The sequence below is a fragment of the Moschus berezovskii genome, chromosome 4 (assembly GCF_049115385.1).
Source record: "Moschus berezovskii isolate FMDL1 chromosome 4, NW_MosBer_1.0, whole genome shotgun sequence".
NCBI classification, from domain to species: domain Eukaryota; kingdom Metazoa; phylum Chordata; class Mammalia; order Artiodactyla; family Moschidae; genus Moschus; species Moschus berezovskii.
Window position 1 is genome coordinate 110,983,653 of NC_142463.1, and position 19,041 is coordinate 111,002,693.

The 19,041-nt window shown below is 54.2% G+C and overlaps 1 protein-coding gene across 1 annotated transcript; it reads right to left on the reverse strand.

Annotated features, from left to right (window-relative positions):
* Positions 1-12,956: 12,956 nt before the first annotated feature.
* Positions 12,957-18,305, reverse strand: CRABP2 (cellular retinoic acid binding protein 2). The gene is made up of 4 exons (XM_055403510.2): positions 18,080-18,305; positions 14,022-14,200; positions 13,691-13,807; positions 12,957-13,225 (listed from the first exon to the last, which is right to left on the reverse strand). The coding sequence occupies exons 1-4, from the start codon at positions 18,147-18,149 to the stop codon at positions 13,175-13,177; spliced, it is 417 nt and encodes a 138-aa protein (XP_055259485.1). The 5' UTR covers positions 18,150-18,305; the 3' UTR covers positions 12,957-13,174.
* Positions 18,306-19,041: the final 736 nt, after the last annotated feature.

Consider the following 19,041-nt stretch of genomic DNA (forward strand, 5'->3'; position numbering starts at 1 on the left):
AAACAGAGTGCAGGCTCCGGTGGCAGACCTGAGTCCTGGAGAGACACTTAACCTCTGGTTCTCAGCTTCCTCATCTGTAAAATGGGGCAATAATAACCCACCCTACCTGAGCACAGAGAGGTCACCTCTCAGTCTGTCCAAGCGCCTGACCCTCAACAGGTGTTCAGTGCATGTTTGTGAGAGGAATAAATGGGTGAATAAGGTGGGTGTTGGGTTGTCCCCCCATGCTGCTGCAAACGTTCTTTGCTGGGTCTCCTAGTGCGCTTGTGCGGCCTGTTCTCTTGGGAGCCAGCTGGAAGGGGAAGGCATGATTCACCTCCACTGGACACTGTCACATCAGTGGGTTTTCATTTTGCTTTGTTTGCTGGTGAGGCTTGTCTGATCCCGACTGAGCATGGACCACCAGGGAATTGCCGCCACATCATTTCTTACAGTGGGCATACTAGCTTACTCTCCAGCACTGTGCAGAATTCCCATTGCTCCACGTTGTCTCAGTACTATCAGGTTTTTAAATTGTCCACAGTTGTGAGGTGTGCTCACTCAATGCAACTGTGGAAATGCATAAACGTGGATGAACCTCACAAACATCTTGTTAAGAGAAAAAAGCAAGCTACAGTAAAACCTGCACAGTAAACACTGTGTTATTTAGAGATATGCACATATGTAGTAAAAATATTTTTGAAAGGCAAAATAATGGTTTAAATAAAAAAGGAGAGGATAGTAGTTCCCTCTGGGAGGAGGGAGGAGATGTAAGGGGAAGGGAGAGGCACACGTCTGTGCGTAAGGTAGTTCTTTATTGATGGAGTACGTGAGGGGCTGGGGGCTCTTGGGCAAAAGGGCCCAGACCTTTCTTAGGGGGTCCAGAAATGAGAACCAGGCCTGCTGGGTAGAAGCTATGGGCCCAGATGCCAGCCCAGACAAAGCAGGTGACCACAGGACTTGTTTCTGTCCTGAAGGAAGTTGCCACCAGAGGGAGTGTGAGCTCTGTTATTGGGGGACAGGACACTCTAGGGTGATCCACTCTGGGCTCTGTCCTAGAGGACCTTGGGGCTTCTTCAACCCCGGGGATTCCAACACTTCAAGAATAAAGACAATCTGTCTTGACCCTGTCATCAATCATGTCAGGGCCCCTCCCATGTCCTCTCTGGAAAGCTGCAGTTGCAGCCAGGAACAACTGTCAGTGGGTTTTTGTGGGGTTTTTTTCTTTTTTTTTTTTCTGGGTGTGCTTAGCAGCTTGTGGGATCTCAGTTCCCCAAGCAGGGATTGAGCTAGGGTTGAGGCAGTGAAAGCTCTGAGTCCTAACCACTGTGCCACCAGGGAACTCCCTGCCAAAGTTCGTTTTTTTGAGCCAAAGCAAGAGGCCTGGAAGTTAATTCCAGGAAGAACTTTTCTGCCTTATGGGATCAAGCAGAAATGAAGTGGGATAAGGGAGAGGAAGAAGCAGTGGGCTCTTGGCCACTGGCCCCTCCCCCGGCCAAGTAGAAGAGGGGTCCCAGGGCCGAGGCTGGGGCCAAGGAGTGACTCCTGGCCTGAGCCTCCTTCCCAGGGCTTTCTGAGTCCTGCTGCAGCCTCCTGAGGGAGCGCTGGGTGTAATGTCTCAAGAAGCCACTAGGTGGCGCCAGGACACCAGGACGCCTCCCGCCTCATCTATGGGGTTTGGGGGGGTCAAGTTGTCTTACTGCTGGGAGTCTAGGGTGGGGAGACCCACTAAGAGGGATTGTCAGGGGAAGGCATTTATCAAGTCTGAGGAGGCTGGATAAATGATGGGAGAAGGAGGGAATCTGGAGGAGGTGTTTGTCTGTCTCGGGCTGCTGGGGGGAGGGGAGGTATATTTATCTTCAGAGCCCAGGGCATTAAAAATAACCAGGGCCCCTGAGTAATCCAAGCTCTCCAGGCTTCTATGGCAGAGTAGGGGCCATCAGTGGGGACAAGAAGCGCAGGGCAACGAGAACAGAGGATGGAACCAGAAAGGTCTCCTCCCACCCCCACCCTCTAGCCTGGGACACCCTCTGGGGCAGGGACTGGGCAGGCTGATGCCCCTTGGGCTGGCTGGAGGCGGCAGGGAGGGAAGGAGGAGGGGAGCGGGGAGCCAGGCAGGAACAATGCTGGCGCCCAGCCAGGAGCTGGAGTCGGGGACTGAGGAGAGAGGAGGGACGGGGAGAGGATGCAGGGTGGAGAAGAGAGAAAAACAGAGGCTGAGAGAGGTGCAGAAAGTGTCCCCACGGGGGAGTGCCCACACTGCTCCTCTTGCCAGTCCCTGAGCCCACTTGAGGAAAGGAGGCTGTCCTCTGGGTTCCAGCTCCCAGTGAGGAGTTGGAGCTACAGCAGGAGGCACTTCAGTTAGCCTCTAGGAAGGACTTCCCTGGAGGAATGGGGGCAAGAGAAGGAGTGAGCCAAAGAGGACTGTGGGAGGGGGGACTCCCTCCTGTTAAGTCCTGGGACTCAGCTGGGTTGTGGCCCATGTTCTTGCCTTGACACAGGTTACTGGAAGGATGACCTCACCTTTCTGTCTATTTCCTTGTCCGATTCCTGAGTCAAGGCTGTGACGACAGAAGGACAATTGCAGGAAAGTTTTACTGAAAGATTTAGCTTCTAGACACAGCTGAGGGAAAGGAGCTGACGCTGAGACCCAGGCAGCCTGAGGATGGCAGAGGCTGGCTATGGGAAGAGAGGGCCCTCCCGTGTGACACCTGGTCCCACAGTTTGCTGCGGGGCTTCCATCCTGGCTGCGGAACTGAGGGCAAGGAGCCAGAATGACGTGCTCGGCACCTACGGGGAGGTCAGAGAATCTTTCCTCAGTGGATGAGAGGATGGTTGAAAATCCATGACTGCGTTGACCCTGCTCAGCACAGGGTCTGGCACATAGCTAATGCTTCGTAAATTTATCAAGGAAATAAATGCTACCCATCTTCCCAAGGCCAGGCCCAGGCCCTGGATTTGTCAGCATCTGTGGAAACAGTGATGACACCTTTGCCATCGCTGACCCAACAGGAGGACCGTCTGGCCCTTGGGTCTCCTTACGCTTTGGTGCAACCCCCTGGGTGGCGCGAGATGTACTGCAGCTAGATGATCAGGCCTCTGAGGAAGCTCCAGTGTCCCACCCCAGAGCCTGGCCAAGGGAAGGAGACTGTCCCTCCCCGGGCAGCTCTAAGCTGAGCCCAGGAAGGAGCACCCTCCCCTTAGGCTCCTGCTGAAACTTTAGCCTGAGGCTGATGGCCTACCACACCTGTCCTGGCCTCATAATCTTCAGCCCAGAAGGAGAGGAGAGGCCCAGCAAGGGGCAGAGGCTTGTCCCCTTCATGGGTGAGAGGTGGAGGAGAGCCAAAGGGGAAGGCTAACACCTCACCACCCTGGAGCACCCACGTCCCCAACTGTGGAGAAGGAGGGTGTGGAGGGGTCGAGCTGACATCTGTGGGGATCAGGCATCCCCCTCTTACTGGGACTAACAATTCCCCTGCTGCCTTAGCGACCCCCCCAAGCGAGCCACACCACTTTCTGGTCCTCAGTTTATTTTTGAACAAAGGAGAGGCGTGATCCCTGAAGGCCCTTCCTTCTGGGACTCTGTTCTCTGGTTCTTGAATTCCCAGCTTCTAAGATTCCACCTCGGGGTGGCCGGAAGGGAGGGCTCGCCTCCGAGAACTGTGCAGCTGTCAGGCCCGCTCCAACTTGAGTCACCAGCTTGAATCCCAGCCTGACCTGACACACCAGCTCACCTGGAGGAGTGGGGGTGGGAGCTGAGACCTGAGTCCAGTCACCTCCAGTCGTCCCCAGATCCCCCCCAACCATGGCTGCCAGTACTGCCTTCTTCTCTGCTTTTTGATCTTCCACTCCCCTGCAAGTGCCCTGGGGGAAGCTGGGAGAGTCTGGCCAACTCTGTGGAGGGCTGGGACAGGAGGAATAGGGTTTCTAGAGCGCTGGGTAGGGGCAGAGGTCAGGCAGACGTTTGATGAGGAGGCAGAAGAATGGAGATGACCTTTTAAAGTCCCTTCCAGCTGGAGGAGGGTGGAGCGGCTCCAGGGGACTAGAAAAGGACGAGAATGTCACAGGACATGAATGATGGCTCAAGAGGAGACCGGGGCTGGGGTTAAGTGGGGTCAACCCTATCTCACCCTGCCTCCTTTGGTGCCGTGACCGGGCAAGGGGCTAACCCCGCCGTCTGGGGACTATTGGCACTGTCCCGTGGGTAGCGGGTGGGGCGTGGAGGAAGACGGGGGTAGAGACAAGCCCCCACCAGCCCAAATGGAACGGGGAGTGTGGACAGGACGGGAGGAACCCAAGGGCTCCTGGGAGACCCAAGGAAGACGGCAAAGGAGGGACCCTGCCCCCGACAAGCTCCCACTCTGAGAATTTTTCTTTGAGTGGCTATGGGGCTGGGAAGGAAGGTGGGGCTGGACTGTGGGAAGGATGGTGAGGAAAGGGCCAGGCTGACCTCAGGTGGGCCTGGGGTGGGGAGCTCTTAACAGCCCAGGCTAGGAGTGGGGGTGCTGTCAGCCGGCCAGGTTTCTGCCTCTGCCTGGGAAGAGCCCAGCCCAGAGATCTTTATCCAAGGCAGGAACAGAACTGGTTTCTCGACTGACAGCGCCAAGGGGTACAAGGACAGGAAGAAGCCAAGAGGTCAGGAGGGCAGCGGCAGGTCTGAAGGAGAGGTGGGAAGACCTGACCCAGGGACCCTTGACCTTCACTACAGCAGCCGTCTTAACCTCCTGGCGCCTCCACAGGCATCGCTTTTGCATCTTATTTGCACATGATGGATTCACTTTCTGGGCTTCCCTGGTGGCTCAGACGGTAAAGAATCTGCCTGCAATGTGAGAGACCCAGGTTTGATACCTGGCTCAGGGAGGTTCTAGATGGGCCGAAGGACTTTCCCAGGGCCCCTGGCTGTCCGGCTACTGTCCCTCATCTTTTTCAGGTATGACTGGCCCAACCTGGTTGGACTCCTCTCCCCCACTTGCCACCCCAAACTCTCCCTTTCTGCTGACACTTGGAAGGGTCCTGAGGTCACTGTGGAGAGGGGTAGGGGAGCCCACAAGAGGTGGGGGACTCTGGAGGACTCTCCACAGAGACTGCTCCCTTTAATCCTCCGCCACAAAGGCCTGGCGGCCCCAGTCCCATCCATCTTGTGCCTGTGGGGGTCCTTATGTAGACCTTTGTTGGGACGGGGGTCAGAGGCCCTGGCCAGCATGCCTCCTCTCCTCTGACCCCCAGCCCTGGGTCCTTTCTTCCCGGCCCCTTCCCCTCCTCCTGAGTATCTCAGCCCTCTCCAGCCTAGATCTCCTCCTACCCTGCCCGCTGCCTCCTTCCGCCTTCCCGTCCCCTGGTCTCCTCCCTCCCCTCCCTCTCCCCTCCTCCCTGCTCCTTTCTCAGGGCTTCCTGCCTGTGGCCCCACTGCTGCCAGTCTCTCCCATGTGGATTCAAGTAACTTGGCTCCTCCTGCCACACATGGGCACAGAGCTGCCCTTAGGTTCTGGGGGCCTCAGTGGTACCCCGGGCCCTGGCTTCCCCAGAGCTTTCTCCTCTCTGGTCTCAGCTGTGCCCTGACTCTCGGTTTTGAGGCCTTTCTAGGCCTTTCTCTCAGCTCCGTGCTCCTGTTTCTTGGTGTGTGCGTGTGTGTCTGCGTGTGCGTGTGCCTCAGTTTCCCTGAGATGTTGGTGTAGACTGTCTCAGTGCCTATCAGTGCCCCTGCCGGGTTGAGCGCAGCCCCGACCCCAGGAGAGAATCACACACACCCGCTCCCTTGTCTTTGCCTTCCTTTCCGCTTGGGCTCTGCCTGTCCTGACCCTTGCGGGGGCTCGGTGACCCAGGCAGACCCCTCTGTTGCTGCCTCCGAGGTTTCACCCTCTCCTACCCCTCTGAGAAGCCCAGACTCTTGAGAAGACTTGGCCCACAGAGATTTTACAGAATTTTCAGGATACAGGCAGGAGGTGGGTGCTCTTATGCCTTTTCCCTCAAATGCACCACTGAGTAACACGGGCAGGTAACGGAAGAGGAGCCCAAGAGGCCTTGGGGTGGGAGGGGAAGCTAGAGGGACTTTCTCACAGGTTGGGCTGGGCCAGATGGGTGAGGTGGCCGCTCCCTGATCCAGTCTCCTGTGTCCAGGGCTGTAACTTCCTTGTCATCTCAGGCTGGCAGGCAGGGAAGTACTGGAGAAGCAGAGCCAGGAGGAAGGGCCCGCCCAAAGTGGGGCCCCCGTCTCAGGGTAGACAAATAGCTACTGTTTTCAGAGAACCCCCGTTCTGAGGGGGCAGACCCAGCCCCTGCCCTCCGAGATCTGGGAAAAAGAAATGTGTCTTCTCCCTGCCATTTTCAACAGCTGTATTCAGAGACAAACTAGGCACAGAAACAAGAGCTGATGCCCCAAACAGACAGACAGAGCTCCAGCCGCAAGGGCCTGGGAAAGGTGCAGGAAAGGCTTGAAGAAAGGTCTCTCCAGGGTCGGAATGAGCAGTCAGGTTGAGAGGGGATGGGTAGGCTGGAGCCAGCAACTGGATGCAGGTCAGACAGAGCCAGAGTCAAGGCTGGGGTGGGAGAGGAGGAGGTGATGCAGAAAGAAGATAAAGGGAGGGCTCAGGCTGGCGAGTTAGGGCTCTTCTGGATTAAACCAAGCACGGCCCAGCCTGACTCAATTTCCATTTCTACTTCTTCTTCTTTTTTTTTTTTTTTTAATTTTTGGCTGCTCGGGGGCTTTGTTGCTTTGTGTGGGCTTTCTCTAGTTGTGGTGAGTGGGGGCTGCTCTTCATTTTGGTATGCAGGCTTTTCAGGCTTTTTACAGCAGTGGCTTCTCTTGGAGCACACAGGCTCAGCAGCTGCAGCTCTCAGGCCCTAGAGCACACTGGCTTCAGTATTCATGGCGCACAGGCTTCGTTCTCTGTGGCATGTGGCATCTTCCCATACCAGGGATCGAACCCATGCCCCCTGCATTGACAGGTGGATTCTTATCCACTGTACCACCAGAGAAGTCCCTCACTTTTCCATTTCTGAAACCAGCACAAGCAGCAACCAAAGCCAGACAGCCATTCTTTTTTTTGTTTGTTTTCTTAGCAGTATCTTAAAAAAAGAAGTTATTTATTTGGCTGTGTACCTGGTTTTAGTTTCAGCATGGGAACTCTTGGTTGCAGCAAGTGGGATCTAGTTCTTTGACCAGGGATTGAACCCTTGCCTTGAGAGTGCAGAGTCTTAGCCACTGGACACCAGGGAAGTCCCCAGACAGCCATTCTTGACACCTTCCTTTCTTCCCCCTTTCTAACGTGTCACAGTCTGCTTCCTCCACTGAATTTCTCTCCACCTTCCGCCTGAGCATCTCATCAGTCTCCTGATGGCTTTCTTTTACTCTCATGTTTCTCTGATCTATCTACCTGGCTGCTAGAAGAAGCTCCTTAAAACACAAATGGAATGCCACTCCCTTTAAAAAAATCCTTCAGTGACTTCTCTTGGCTCTTAAAATAAGAAATACTGGGAATCCCCTGGCCGTCCAGTGGTTAGGACTCCAAGTTCTCACTGCTGAGGGCTGAGGTTCAATCCCTGGTCAGGAACTAAGATCCCGCAACTGCAAGTCTCAGCCAAAAAAAAAAAAAAGGAAAAGAAATACTGTGGCCCTCCTGTCCTTCAGGATTTCCATAATCGAGTCACTGATGGCCCCCAGCTGCCCTGCACTCCAATTACAGGACCTTGAACTGCCCAAACTGTCCTTAGGGCCTTTACCCTGTGGTTCTCTCTGCCTAGAGCACCTTCTCCTCTGGTCTAGCCCGCTGAGGCCTCCAGGGCATCCCTAAGTGCTTTGTCCTCCAAAACACCTGCTTTTCTGACTCTCTGCTGCTGCTGCTAAGTCGCTTCAGTTGTGTCCGACTCTGTGCGACCCCACAGACGGCAGCCCACCAGGCTCCCCCGTCCCTGGGATTCTCCAGGCAGGAACACTGGAGTGGGGTGCCATTGCCTTCTCCTTCTGACTGTCTGCCCACTCCCTTTCTAAGTGAGGTCTTCTCTATGACACTCTCTTCCTCCTCTCCCCTTCTCCTTCATAGCACTTACCACAACAGGTGATTGCCTATTTATTGGTGCATTTATATATATTTATTGGTGCATTTATTTTGAATCATCTTTCCCTGCTTGAGATCTATTCCCCCTACCCCCCCTGCCCGACATGCCCCATTAGGGCAGAAATCTTGCCTATTTTATTCATTTCGGTGTTCTCAGCATCTAGTAGAGTGCCCAGTACCCAGGAAACTCTCAGGAAACAATAGTTGGATGAATAAATGAAAGGGCCCCTTCCCTCCCCCACCCCACACTCAGAGAGGGGACTCACTTGCCCGGGGACTCTGCACACTGTTTCCCTGCTCTCTGGTTCTGATCCTTGGCGTTCAGCTGCAGCCTGTGGCCTTTCACGGGGCTGCAGCGGGAGGCCCTGGCTCCAGGGCACCCTGGTCTTGTAGACAGAAGAGGCTCCCCAGCCAACACAGAGTCTCTGAAGCGTGGCCACTGAGTGTCAGCACTGATGGGAGAGGCTCCTTCAGGCTACGTGAGGTGCTAAGCTTTGAAGAAGCATCTGGGTGCCAACGGCTGGGCGGGAGGGTGGCATACCATGAAGGGGAGGTGGGAGCAGAGGCCTGCCCTGAAGAGCACACGCAGGAAAAAGCAGAGGTCATATCTTGAAAGGCTGCTAATACCTGTTTGGACTTTATTTTGGACAAAATGACGGGCGGCAGCTAAGGGGATTTTGTACCACGTTTAATTGTTTTTTAAATAGGTCGTGTGTTCTGAGTCACTTCAGTCATGTCCAATCTTTGCGACTCTATGGACTGTAGCCCACCAGGCTTCTCTGTCTATGGGATTCTGCAGGCAAGAATACTGGAGTGGGTTACCATGCCCTCCTCCAGGGAATCTTTCCCATCCAGGGATCAAACCTGTGTCTCTTACGTCTCCTGCATTGGAAGGCGGGTTCTTTACCACAAGTGCCACCTGGGCAGCCCTTTTAACAGGAGACTGACAGAAAACATATTGGGTTGGCCAAAAAGTTCGTTCAATGTTAGAGGAAACTCAAATGAACTTTTGGCCATCTCAATTTTCTTTTTTTTTTTTTTGGAGGGGGTGGGACGGTGGGGTTTTTAAAGTTTATTTATTTATGGTTGTATTGAGTCTTCATTGCTGTGAACAAGCTTTCTCTGGTTGCGGAGAGCAGGGACTACTCTCTAGTTGCAATGTGCTGGCTTCTCTTTTTTCTGTAGCTTCCCTTGTTGCAGAGCACAGGCTCTAGAGTGTAGGTTCAGTAGTGCTGAAGGAGGAAACAGAGCTGGACTCCATCTCAGGCCAGGCTGCGAACATTAAGCTACACGCATGGTCACCCTCACATCCATACATGACCACGGGATGAGTTGACTCACTGGAAAAGAGTCTGATGCTGGGAGGGATTGGGGGCAGGAGGAGAAGGGGACGACAGAGAATGAGATGGCTGGATGGCATCACCAACTCGATGGACATGAGTTTGAGTGAACTCCGGGAGTTAGTGATGGACAGGGAGGCCTGGCATGCTGTGATTCATGGGGTCACAAAGAGTTGGACACGACTGAGCGACTGAACTGAACTGAACTGAACTGAATGGTCACCCTCCCAATGGACTCTGAATTTTGTGCCCGGGATCTATAGAAATGGCATACCAGTGGAAAACCAGACCCCCGGATAAAAGAGCCTCAGGACTTGTACTTGGACTCTCCGTTGCCTAAAAGAATATGCTAATTAACTCTGTAAGAGAACAAAGTGGTAAATCCCATTATGTTTATCGGGATATGACCACAGGCCTACTGATAAATGCCCACTGTTTATCTAGTCTTGTGACACATGAATCAGGGTTTAACTTTGATTGTATCTCTCTTTTACCTTGTCCAGACTAGTTTCAAGGAATTTGGGGAGGTGGGTTTGAGCAAGTACACTTAGGGTATATAAGGTTTTCACAAAAACTGGTCGGGGTCCTTGGCTAAGAGTAGACTCTGCCTTGGGCCCGTCAGTGTAATAAACTGCACTCTACTATCTGCATTGTACTTCTGAGTGAGTTTGTTTCCCAGAACGCCTGGCTACAACAGTGCACAGGCTTTGTTGCCCCACTGAATGTACTATCTTCCTGGGCCAGGGATTGAACCCATGTCCCCTGCACTGGCAGGTGGATTCTTAACCACTAGACCACCAGGGAAGTGCCCCAATATGCTTTGAAGGATCCCCTGGCAGCATTGTGAAGGATAGATCAGAGACACCAAGAGTTTACTACTGCTAAGTTCTATGTACTTAATGAGATTTATTTTATTTAACTATTACAACATCCTTGTGAGGTAGATGTTATGTATAATTGCTGTTTTCTAGATTAGAAGCCTAAGACTCATAGCAGCCCTCTTCACTGGATAAGTGCTCCTTCCCATCCCATGGGATCCTGATGGGACTGTTAATCACCTTGCCAGACCTGTTCCTTGGCCATGGGTGTGGTGTGAGGTCCAGGCCTGGCCAATCAGTGGGCCCCTTGCCCTGACAACAGCAGCTAGTCCAAGGGGCCGAGGGATGGTCATGTGATATAAGCAGAAGCAAACTGAATCCCGGGATGTTCAAGATAAAGACTCTGGGAGAGAGTCCCACTTCTTTTTGGATCTCAAGCTGTTACCATGTTAGCCGGAGGCATATGAAACCCATTTTCTATGACTTAGAGATCACTTCTATGTGACAGGATTGAAGGTGACCAATGCACAAAGAAACAGATGAGCAGGATGTGGATGCAAAGAGAGAAGTTGATGTACATGTTTGAGTCGCTGGATTTAGCCACACCTGAAGTTAGACCCGACTGAAACTTCCCAGTCCCAGTACATAAACCTTTCAATTAAATTGTTTTGTGTTTTAAAAAAGCCAAATAACTGATTCCACAATCCCACAATCCCATATATCCAGAAAAGATGAAAACTCTAGTTTGAAAATATACACATTTCAAAAATAAACATGTACTCTGCCCCCATGTTCAGAGTGGCACTATTCACAATAGCCAAGACACGGAAAAAACCCAAGTACCCATTAACAGGCAACTGGCCTAAGAAGATGTGGTATATATATACTGGAATATTACTCAACCACAAAAAAGAATGAAGTATTATTATTTGCAGCAATATGGATGGATACAGAGATTATCATTCTTAGTGAAGTAAGTCAGAAAAAGACAAATATATCACTTATATGTGGAATCTAAACAGTAATATAGGAAATTTCCTGGTGGTCCAGTGGTCCTCGGCACTTCTACTGCAGGGGGCCAGAGTTAGATCCCTGGTTGGTCAGGGAACTAAGATCCGTAAGCCACAAAGAGTGGCAAAAAAACAAACAAAAATAGACGACCTTGTTTACAAAACAGAAATAGACTCACAGACATAGAAAACGGATTTATGGTCACCAAAGGGGAGGGGGTTGGAGAGGGATAAATTACGAGTATGATATTAATGTGTGTTAGTTGCTCAGTCATGTCCGACTCTTTGTGACCCCACGGATTGTAGCCCACCAGGCTCTCCTGTCCCTGGGATTCTCCAGGCAAGAATACTGGAGTGGGTTGCCATTTCCTTCTCCAATGATGTTAATAGATACCCACTAACATATTTAAAATAAACAAGGATTTACTGCATATTCACTATCTTGTAATAGCATGTAATGGAAAAGAAGTGAAAAAAATCACTTTGCTGTATTCTTGAAACTAACACAATATTGTAAATCAACTATGCGTGTGTGTGCGCACAGTTGTGTACAGCTCTTTGCGACCCCATGAACTGTAACCTACCGGGCTCCCCTGTCCACAGAATTTTCCAGGCAAGAAACACTGGAGTGGGTTGTCATTTCCTACTTCAGGGGATCTTCCCTAGCGCAGTGGTAAAGAATCTGCCTGCCGGTGTCAAAATCAACTATACTTCAATTAAAAACAACGGCCCAGATAACTGAGGCTCAGGGAAACTAGGTAACTTTTCTGAAGTCACCAGTAGCGAGTGGCAGAACCAGGGTTTGAACCTCTCTTATCACTTGTGCTGACTTGGCCCCAGTCACATCGTGATAACGTGAATTGCAAACAGCCAAACCAGTTAGGAGCTGCTGCTGAATGAACCAGGTGAGCAATGAGAAAGCAGGGTCTAGTGCAGCGGCGCGTGAGAGATGGGGATGGAATTTGGAAAGACACAGAACCGAGTGTGGAGGCCCAGGGAGGTGCGTGGGAGGAGGACCTGAGGGGCCTGGAAGATCCAAGAGACGGGGCAGAGGGGGCAGGCTGAGAGATCTCGAGGCAGAGATAGGCTTGTCTCAGACACAGAGACATGGGCAAGAGCAAGGCCATCCTGTGGGCGGTGATGAGTCATCTGGAGCCATGTGGGAGGCCAAGGCCAGGCCTGGGGTCGCCCACAGATTGGGGTTGGAGGAGAGAGAGGGAACAATCAGAGGAGGAGGAGGGAGCTATGTCACCATCGCAGGAGAAGGTGGGAGTCAGTTCCTCGGCACCTGCTGAGAGTCGGAGGATGAGGCCTTACTAACTTTGGAAGCCAGAGCTGGGGACAAGGGAGGCTGGAGGAGGGGGAGTGAAGGTGGTGGTCATGGATTCCGCAGCAAAGGAAGGGCGGTGATGAGGACGGTGAAGGTCAGGTGGTTCCCTCCCCCGTGTGAACCTTGCACCAGTGCTGCTGAAACATCGGACTCTCTCACGCTGCCTTTCAAAGGCAGAGCGGGACTCAGCTGACTTACCCAGCCCCTTCCCAATGAGCCAGAGACAGCTTTTATTTCCTAAAACGTTTTAATAAAATTAACCAATAAATATTCTACACTGTATGGGCTACAGGGACAAAGAATGGAAGACAGAGGGCCGGTCTTTCCTACTTAGGCCCTCGGGTCCCCTTGCAGAAAAGGAGAGAGATGGTGCTATGGGCTGGTTTGGGGCTAGGACTGGGGTGGGGGTGGGGGAAGTGATCCTGGAATCAGTGATCTGGGCTCCATCCATCGTGTTGATATATGGGAGGAGAGGAGGGGTCAATAAAAAGAGAGCCCCTGCATAAGGCAACCCAGAACCCCCAGAAGTGACCGGGGTGAGGGGAGCGCTAGCCTAGGGGAAGGGTGGGGGAGGGGCAGCCCGTGGGGCAGGAGGCAGGGAGCACGGACTGGCTGCGGCTCTGGCGGCTCGGGCCACAGCCGCTCACTCCCGGACATACACCCTGGTGCACACGACGTCATCCGCTGTCATGGTCTGCAAGGAGAGAAGGCACTGTTAGCCTGGGAGGCCCCTGGTTCCTGTGCTTGGGAGCAGGAGGGTTGCATGGAAGTACTCTGCTTGGCCTCCAGGTCCAAACCCACTTATTGGCTCAGGATGGTTCACAGAATGCCTGGGCATCGTGTGATGGAGGACAATAGTGGCCCAGCATCCATTCTACGTCTCCCTCCCCAAGCCAGGAAGATCACCCCAGAGAACCGCTGGGGCCTTTCAGAGTAAGTCCTTTGCTCCACGTGGAAGGGACACCCTTTTGCATTTGCACAAGGGTACTGCCTGGGACAGAGACAGCCTAGTTCTGCCCCAGCAGCTCCATCAGAAGACAGAGAGACCAGCCACCATTGTTCTTAAAATTCCACCATTGTGGAATGTCCTGGAAAATCTCTGACGGTAGCGCTGGGCTTGCTCTGTCTGAGCTAGGAGAAAAGCAGGAAAAAGCCTTACCAGGATGAGCTCTCCATCGTTGGTCAGTTCTCTGGTCCAGGAAGTCTTGGGACCCTCTCCCTTCAACAGCCTCTGCTCGCAGACCATTTTGTTCTCACTCTCCCATTTCACCAGGCTCTGCACGAGAGGGTGGCCAGGTGAGCTGGGCCCACAGCTGGGACAAGGCCGTGAGACGGACAGCGGAAGCGCCACCTTTCTACCCACCAACACTACCTAGGCACTCTCTCCACTGGAACTGGAGGAAAGACTCGAGGAAAAGATTGGAAAATGTCATGGTGAGACACCAGGCAATGGATCCCATGACCCCGAGGGACCCCATCCCTGCACGCACCTTACAGGGTCTCCCATCCACAGTCTGCTCTTCAAACTCCTCTCCGATCTTGAAGTTGATCTCCGTGGTACGCACGGTGGTGGAGGTTTTGATGTAGAAAGTGTCCCCCTCCTGCTTGATCTCCACTGCTGGCTTGGACGCTGCGGCCACTGCGATCTTCCTCAGCATCACATTCACCCCTGTAGGGAGGGGAGAGGATGGATGCTCCAGACACCTGCCTCACACCCTCCCCAGGGGACAGCAGGAGCAGGCTGAACTGTGAGTCAACCGGGAAGAGAGGGAGGCTTCCTGGGTGTCCAAACAGCGCCTTGAAGGGGGGGCAGGTGCTGCAGTCCCCATGGCTGGTGGGCTCAGGGAGGAGGGGCAGAGAGGCAGTGCCCTCCCTTGGGAGTTCTGCTTCCCCCTGGATGGGTCAGCAGCCCTGGATTGGGATCCCCAAGTCTCAGCTTTGCACTCAGTCCTCCCGGGTTCCTTCATCCTGCTACAGCTCCCCTTGGCTCCATTCACCTCACTTTTGGTCCTTTGTCTGCCTTGCTTGAGACCATCTGTGGGGGTGGGCTCATCAGAGTCACTGTGTCCGCACCCCAACCCATGTGCAGGGCAGACCCTCCTGACCAGCCCTCACCACTCTTGTCCTGAAGCAGGGGCCACTTCCCTCTTTGCCTACTCACCTCCCCTGTCTGGTGGCCTTGATGTGCTGAGTCTCCGTCCCTCCCAGAACGAGAAGGAACAGGGATTCTCAACAGGGGAAGGGGTGTGGCAGCTGTGTCCCCCTACAGAATGGTCTGTAGCCTGAGGGAGCCACAGGCTGTGAAATAAGATCCTTTAGGCCATGATTTCCACCTGGCTCACCCTCCCTTTCAGGCTGGGAGACCCTGGGCTAATGGCTTAACCTCTCTGAGCCTTAGATTTCTCAACTGTAAAACGGAGACAATAGATTCTTCAAGAGCCTATCGAATGGGACCACGTGTGTTTAGGCCAAAGCACACACAGTGCCAGGCACATCTTTAAGTTTTCAAACAATAGCTACTCTTATTGTTGTAGCTTTTGCTGATTAAAGGAAGGCAAAGAAAAAGGCAAAGAAAAAGCCAGAGTTGGGGCTCAAAGTTCCATGCATCAGACTCCTGTTCACCTGCCCTCCTGGACGACATCTGCGTCCCTCTCCCCTCAAGGGACAGAAAGGGACATGCCCCTCCCCTCCCGTGATGCGCCCTGACTCCAGGATCGCCCACCCTGCTTCAGGGCCCAGGTCTTCTCATTCAGCTTCTGTGGGTCCAGAGTCCCTGTGCCTGGCCCCCGTCCTTTCCCATACTGGATCCCTTCTCTCCGCTCCCTAGTTATTTAAAAGGAATGGGGTAGCTGGAGAGAGCAGCCCTCTGCCAGGAAGTCAAGCAGGCCGGGAGGCACCTCTAGTTGGGGCCCAGGTCCAAGCCCTTCACCGCTTCACCTGGCCTGGCCTCCGGCCCCGACCTGGAGCAGAACCATTCCGGGAAACAGTGGGTGAGGATGAGGGGCCAAACTGGGCTGAGCCGGGTGAGCGGCCTGGGATTCCCCTGATGCGGGCCAGACCCCCGGCTCTCCTCCAGATTTGGATCCCTAGAGAAACAAATCCCCTTTCCCCCTTGGCACCAGCACAGACCCACTCTCCTGCAGGCAGAAGGGAGTAGGAGGAAGGCCTGTCCCTCAGGAGCCTAGGGGCCCACTTCTTGGTTGCTGATCTCTTGGGACCAGGGAGCAATGACTGAGGTTCCTAAGACAAATTGACCTGGTAAAAGAGACACATTCTGCTCCAATTCCTTGGACAAACAGACTCTCTGGTGCTACCTGGGAAGTCCATCCTGCTATCTAACAATTATCTTTCCCGTTACAGAAACAGAAGCTGCTAGCTATGTGCTGTGCATGTGAGCTAAGTCGCTTCAGTCGTGTCCAACTCTTTGTGACCCTATGGATCATAACCCGCAGGCTCCTCTGTCCACAAGATTCTCTAGGCAAGAACACTGGAGTGGGTTGCCATGCCCTCCTCCAAGGGATCCTTCCAACCCAGGGATCGAACCTGCATCTCTTATACCTCTTGCATTGGCAGTCGGGTTCTTTACCACTAGGGCCACCTGGGAAGCTATATGCCATGACCATCATATTGGATGGGACGAAGAAGTGAAGTGAGTTAGAAGTGAAAGTCGCTCAGTCATGTCAGACTCTTTGTGACCCCAGGGACTATACAGTCCATGGAATTCTCCAGGCCAGAATAGTGGAGTGGGTAGCCTTCCCCTTCTCCAGGAGATCTTCCCAACACAGGGATCGAACCCAGGTCTCCTGCATTGCAGGAGGATTCTTTACCAGCTGAGCCACAAGGGAAGCCCAAGAATGCTGGAGTGGGTAGCCAATCCCTTCTCCAGAGGATCTTCCTGACCCAGGAATTGAACCAGGGTCTCCTGCATTGCAGGCGGATTCTTTACCAACTGAGCCATAAGGGAAGGGACGGGTGTCCTCCAAATACCTGAGCATCCCTCCCCAGGAGAGAGACTCCTGAATAGGACAAAGAGGACTGAGAAGGGACTGAGGTTCCCACGGAAGCAAGGCTAGGTTCAGCGGGGACACCCCTCCTGTTGCCTCCGTGCCTGTGGCGCGGGGGCTGGGCTCAGCTGACCTTGGCCAATTCAGGACTGTGTTTGTCTAACGGGTCTGTTTTCAATCTGTCCCCTCAGCAAGCCCTGAGGAGGGCACGTGGCTCTCAGAGACCCCACAGGGAGGACAAACAGACTGAAGACAGACAGACAACAGGGTTGGGCTTGGGATCGAATCCTCCAGCCGGGGACTGGGGGTGCGCCAGGCCACTGCCTCCTGCACAGGGGAGAGGGGCCAGCATCCAGAGACGATGGGGGAGGGACTGGCATCCAGGTTTTCCAAAGGGAAAACTTTTCTCCTTTCATTTCAACAAGGGTAGAGCAACAAAGGCTGACAGGACTCCGAGAAATACTGTGGTCAGATTGCAAGAAGAACTAACAGTAAGGAAGGGTGTGGAAATCCTTGCTTTCCTCACAGCATTCCAGATCTTTCCTCATTCCTAACTCATTTCTACAGCTCCCTGCCCCACGCAGGGTGCCCTCTGCCCAGTCCAGCCAGAGTCTGTCTGTTCAGGCCAGAAATGGAGGGCTCCGGGGTTTCCAGGTGGCTTCCGAGTCACTGAATTCTTGACTAATCTCCATCTCTCTTCAAAACCCTCTCCCCAGCCGGTCCAGGCTTTCTCTTCCCCACCCCACCCACCCCCCACTCCCCAGACACCGGAGGGCACACAGGAGTTGAGACAGGCAGTCTGGGTAGGTTCAACTTCTTCCACCTTTAACCAGCTGGGTTGCAGCCCGGCTCTCCAGGGAGGAAGGGAGAGGAGAACTCGGATTATCCGAAAAGGAGGGGGTGGCTGGGGTTTCACACGAAGCCATTTGTTGAAATCTAAGAAAGTGATAATTATCCAGAGCGATTTTAGGACTCTAGTTGCTCGCTGTAGGAAAATATTTGTCTCACAGATGGAGGGTGGGGGGAGCACAGTGGAAAAGTTCTGAAAGGGGAAGAAAAGGGAATCTGGAGGCCCTGCTGTGTCGGATCACCTAGTGGGCGGAACCCGGGGCAAAGAGGTGAGGAATCTGCCCCCGAGATTGGGTTACCTGCAGGGGGCAAAGGGGAAGGAGGCAGGAATGCCTCCGGGGGGTTCGGTTGGGTAGAGACCCAGGTTCTCAGTCTGGACGCAGTGTGTGCAGCTTCTGAACAGCGGAGAACCCCCTTGCCTCACCCCAAAAGATACCGACCTCGTGCTTCTGGTTTCTACTTGATTCAGAGGCTGAGTCACCGCAGCAGCTGGCACCGGTGGGCGCCCCGCCGGAGAAAGAAGGGTTTAGGTATTCAAGCCCAGCGCCCCAGGACCCAGGCGTCTGGCCCCTGCTCTTGGGGGTTTAGGCGCCCAGCCTCCCACGCCCCGGTTCCAGCGTCCCTTTCTTTCTTATACCCGCCTCCGGTGCCTCGGCACCCCCTCTCCTTTCCCCGGCGATCAAAAACCCCCTTACCCAGCACTTTGAGCAAATCCTCGAAGTTCTCCGATCGGATGATTTTCCAGTTACCAGAGAAGTTGGGCATGGTGGCGGCGCTAGTGGCGGGCCCCTTAGATCTTTCCACTGGAGCACTGGACGCTGAGTCTTTTAGTCAAAAGAGATGTCTCCGCCGCCTTGCAGGACTCAGGAAGCGGGGAACGTCCGAGGACAACCCTAAAGCCGGCCTGGGCGCCCGCGCGGACAGCTTTTATACCCTTCGCGGACCCGCCCTAGCCCGAGAACGAGGTGGCCCCGCCTCCCGTCCCGCCCCCTCCCCACCTGTGGGGGCCTGGAGCCCCGTCCCTTCGTGACCGTCCCACCCCCACCCCCACCACTGCCTCTGGATCTGGACCCATGGGCGGGTCCAAAATTCGCCGAGGGGGCCGGAGATTGCCGGCTCCCGCGCCAGTGGGTGGATGAGGAGGAGGACGGAGGGCGAGCCCTAGGATTGGGCTCTCCACCGAGAAGAGAGGGCGCCGGGTTCGGGGCACAGAGGCTGGGGTCTCACGTCTGCAGTCCGAGGTGCAGGGTAGCATCTCGCCCGTTCCCCGCCCCTCCCCAGCCTGACACTGTGCACTCTGCTCCTTGGCGCCGGACGCCCGGCGACACCACCAGCTGGTGAACCACTCCTCGCGAGTAGGAGCTGCGGCGGCCGAGCTCCGCTCCGCTGAAGCTGGAGCTGGATCCAGGGTGACGGCTCCGAACTAGAGAGAGGCTGGGGAGTCCTGGGGTTCAGGGACCTAAGGGAGGCAACGGCGCCCCCTGCTGGAACAACTCGAAGACGCTGGGAGGGGGTTCACCCCCGGCACCCGCCCGAGACTCCCCACCCGGGCTTCGGGCTCCAGTAAGCCTGGTGGGCTGAGAGTTGGCGCAGGGAGACTCATTCCTCTTAAAGAATTGGGCGGGTGTCGAAGGGTTAAACAGGAGCCTTGAGCGCG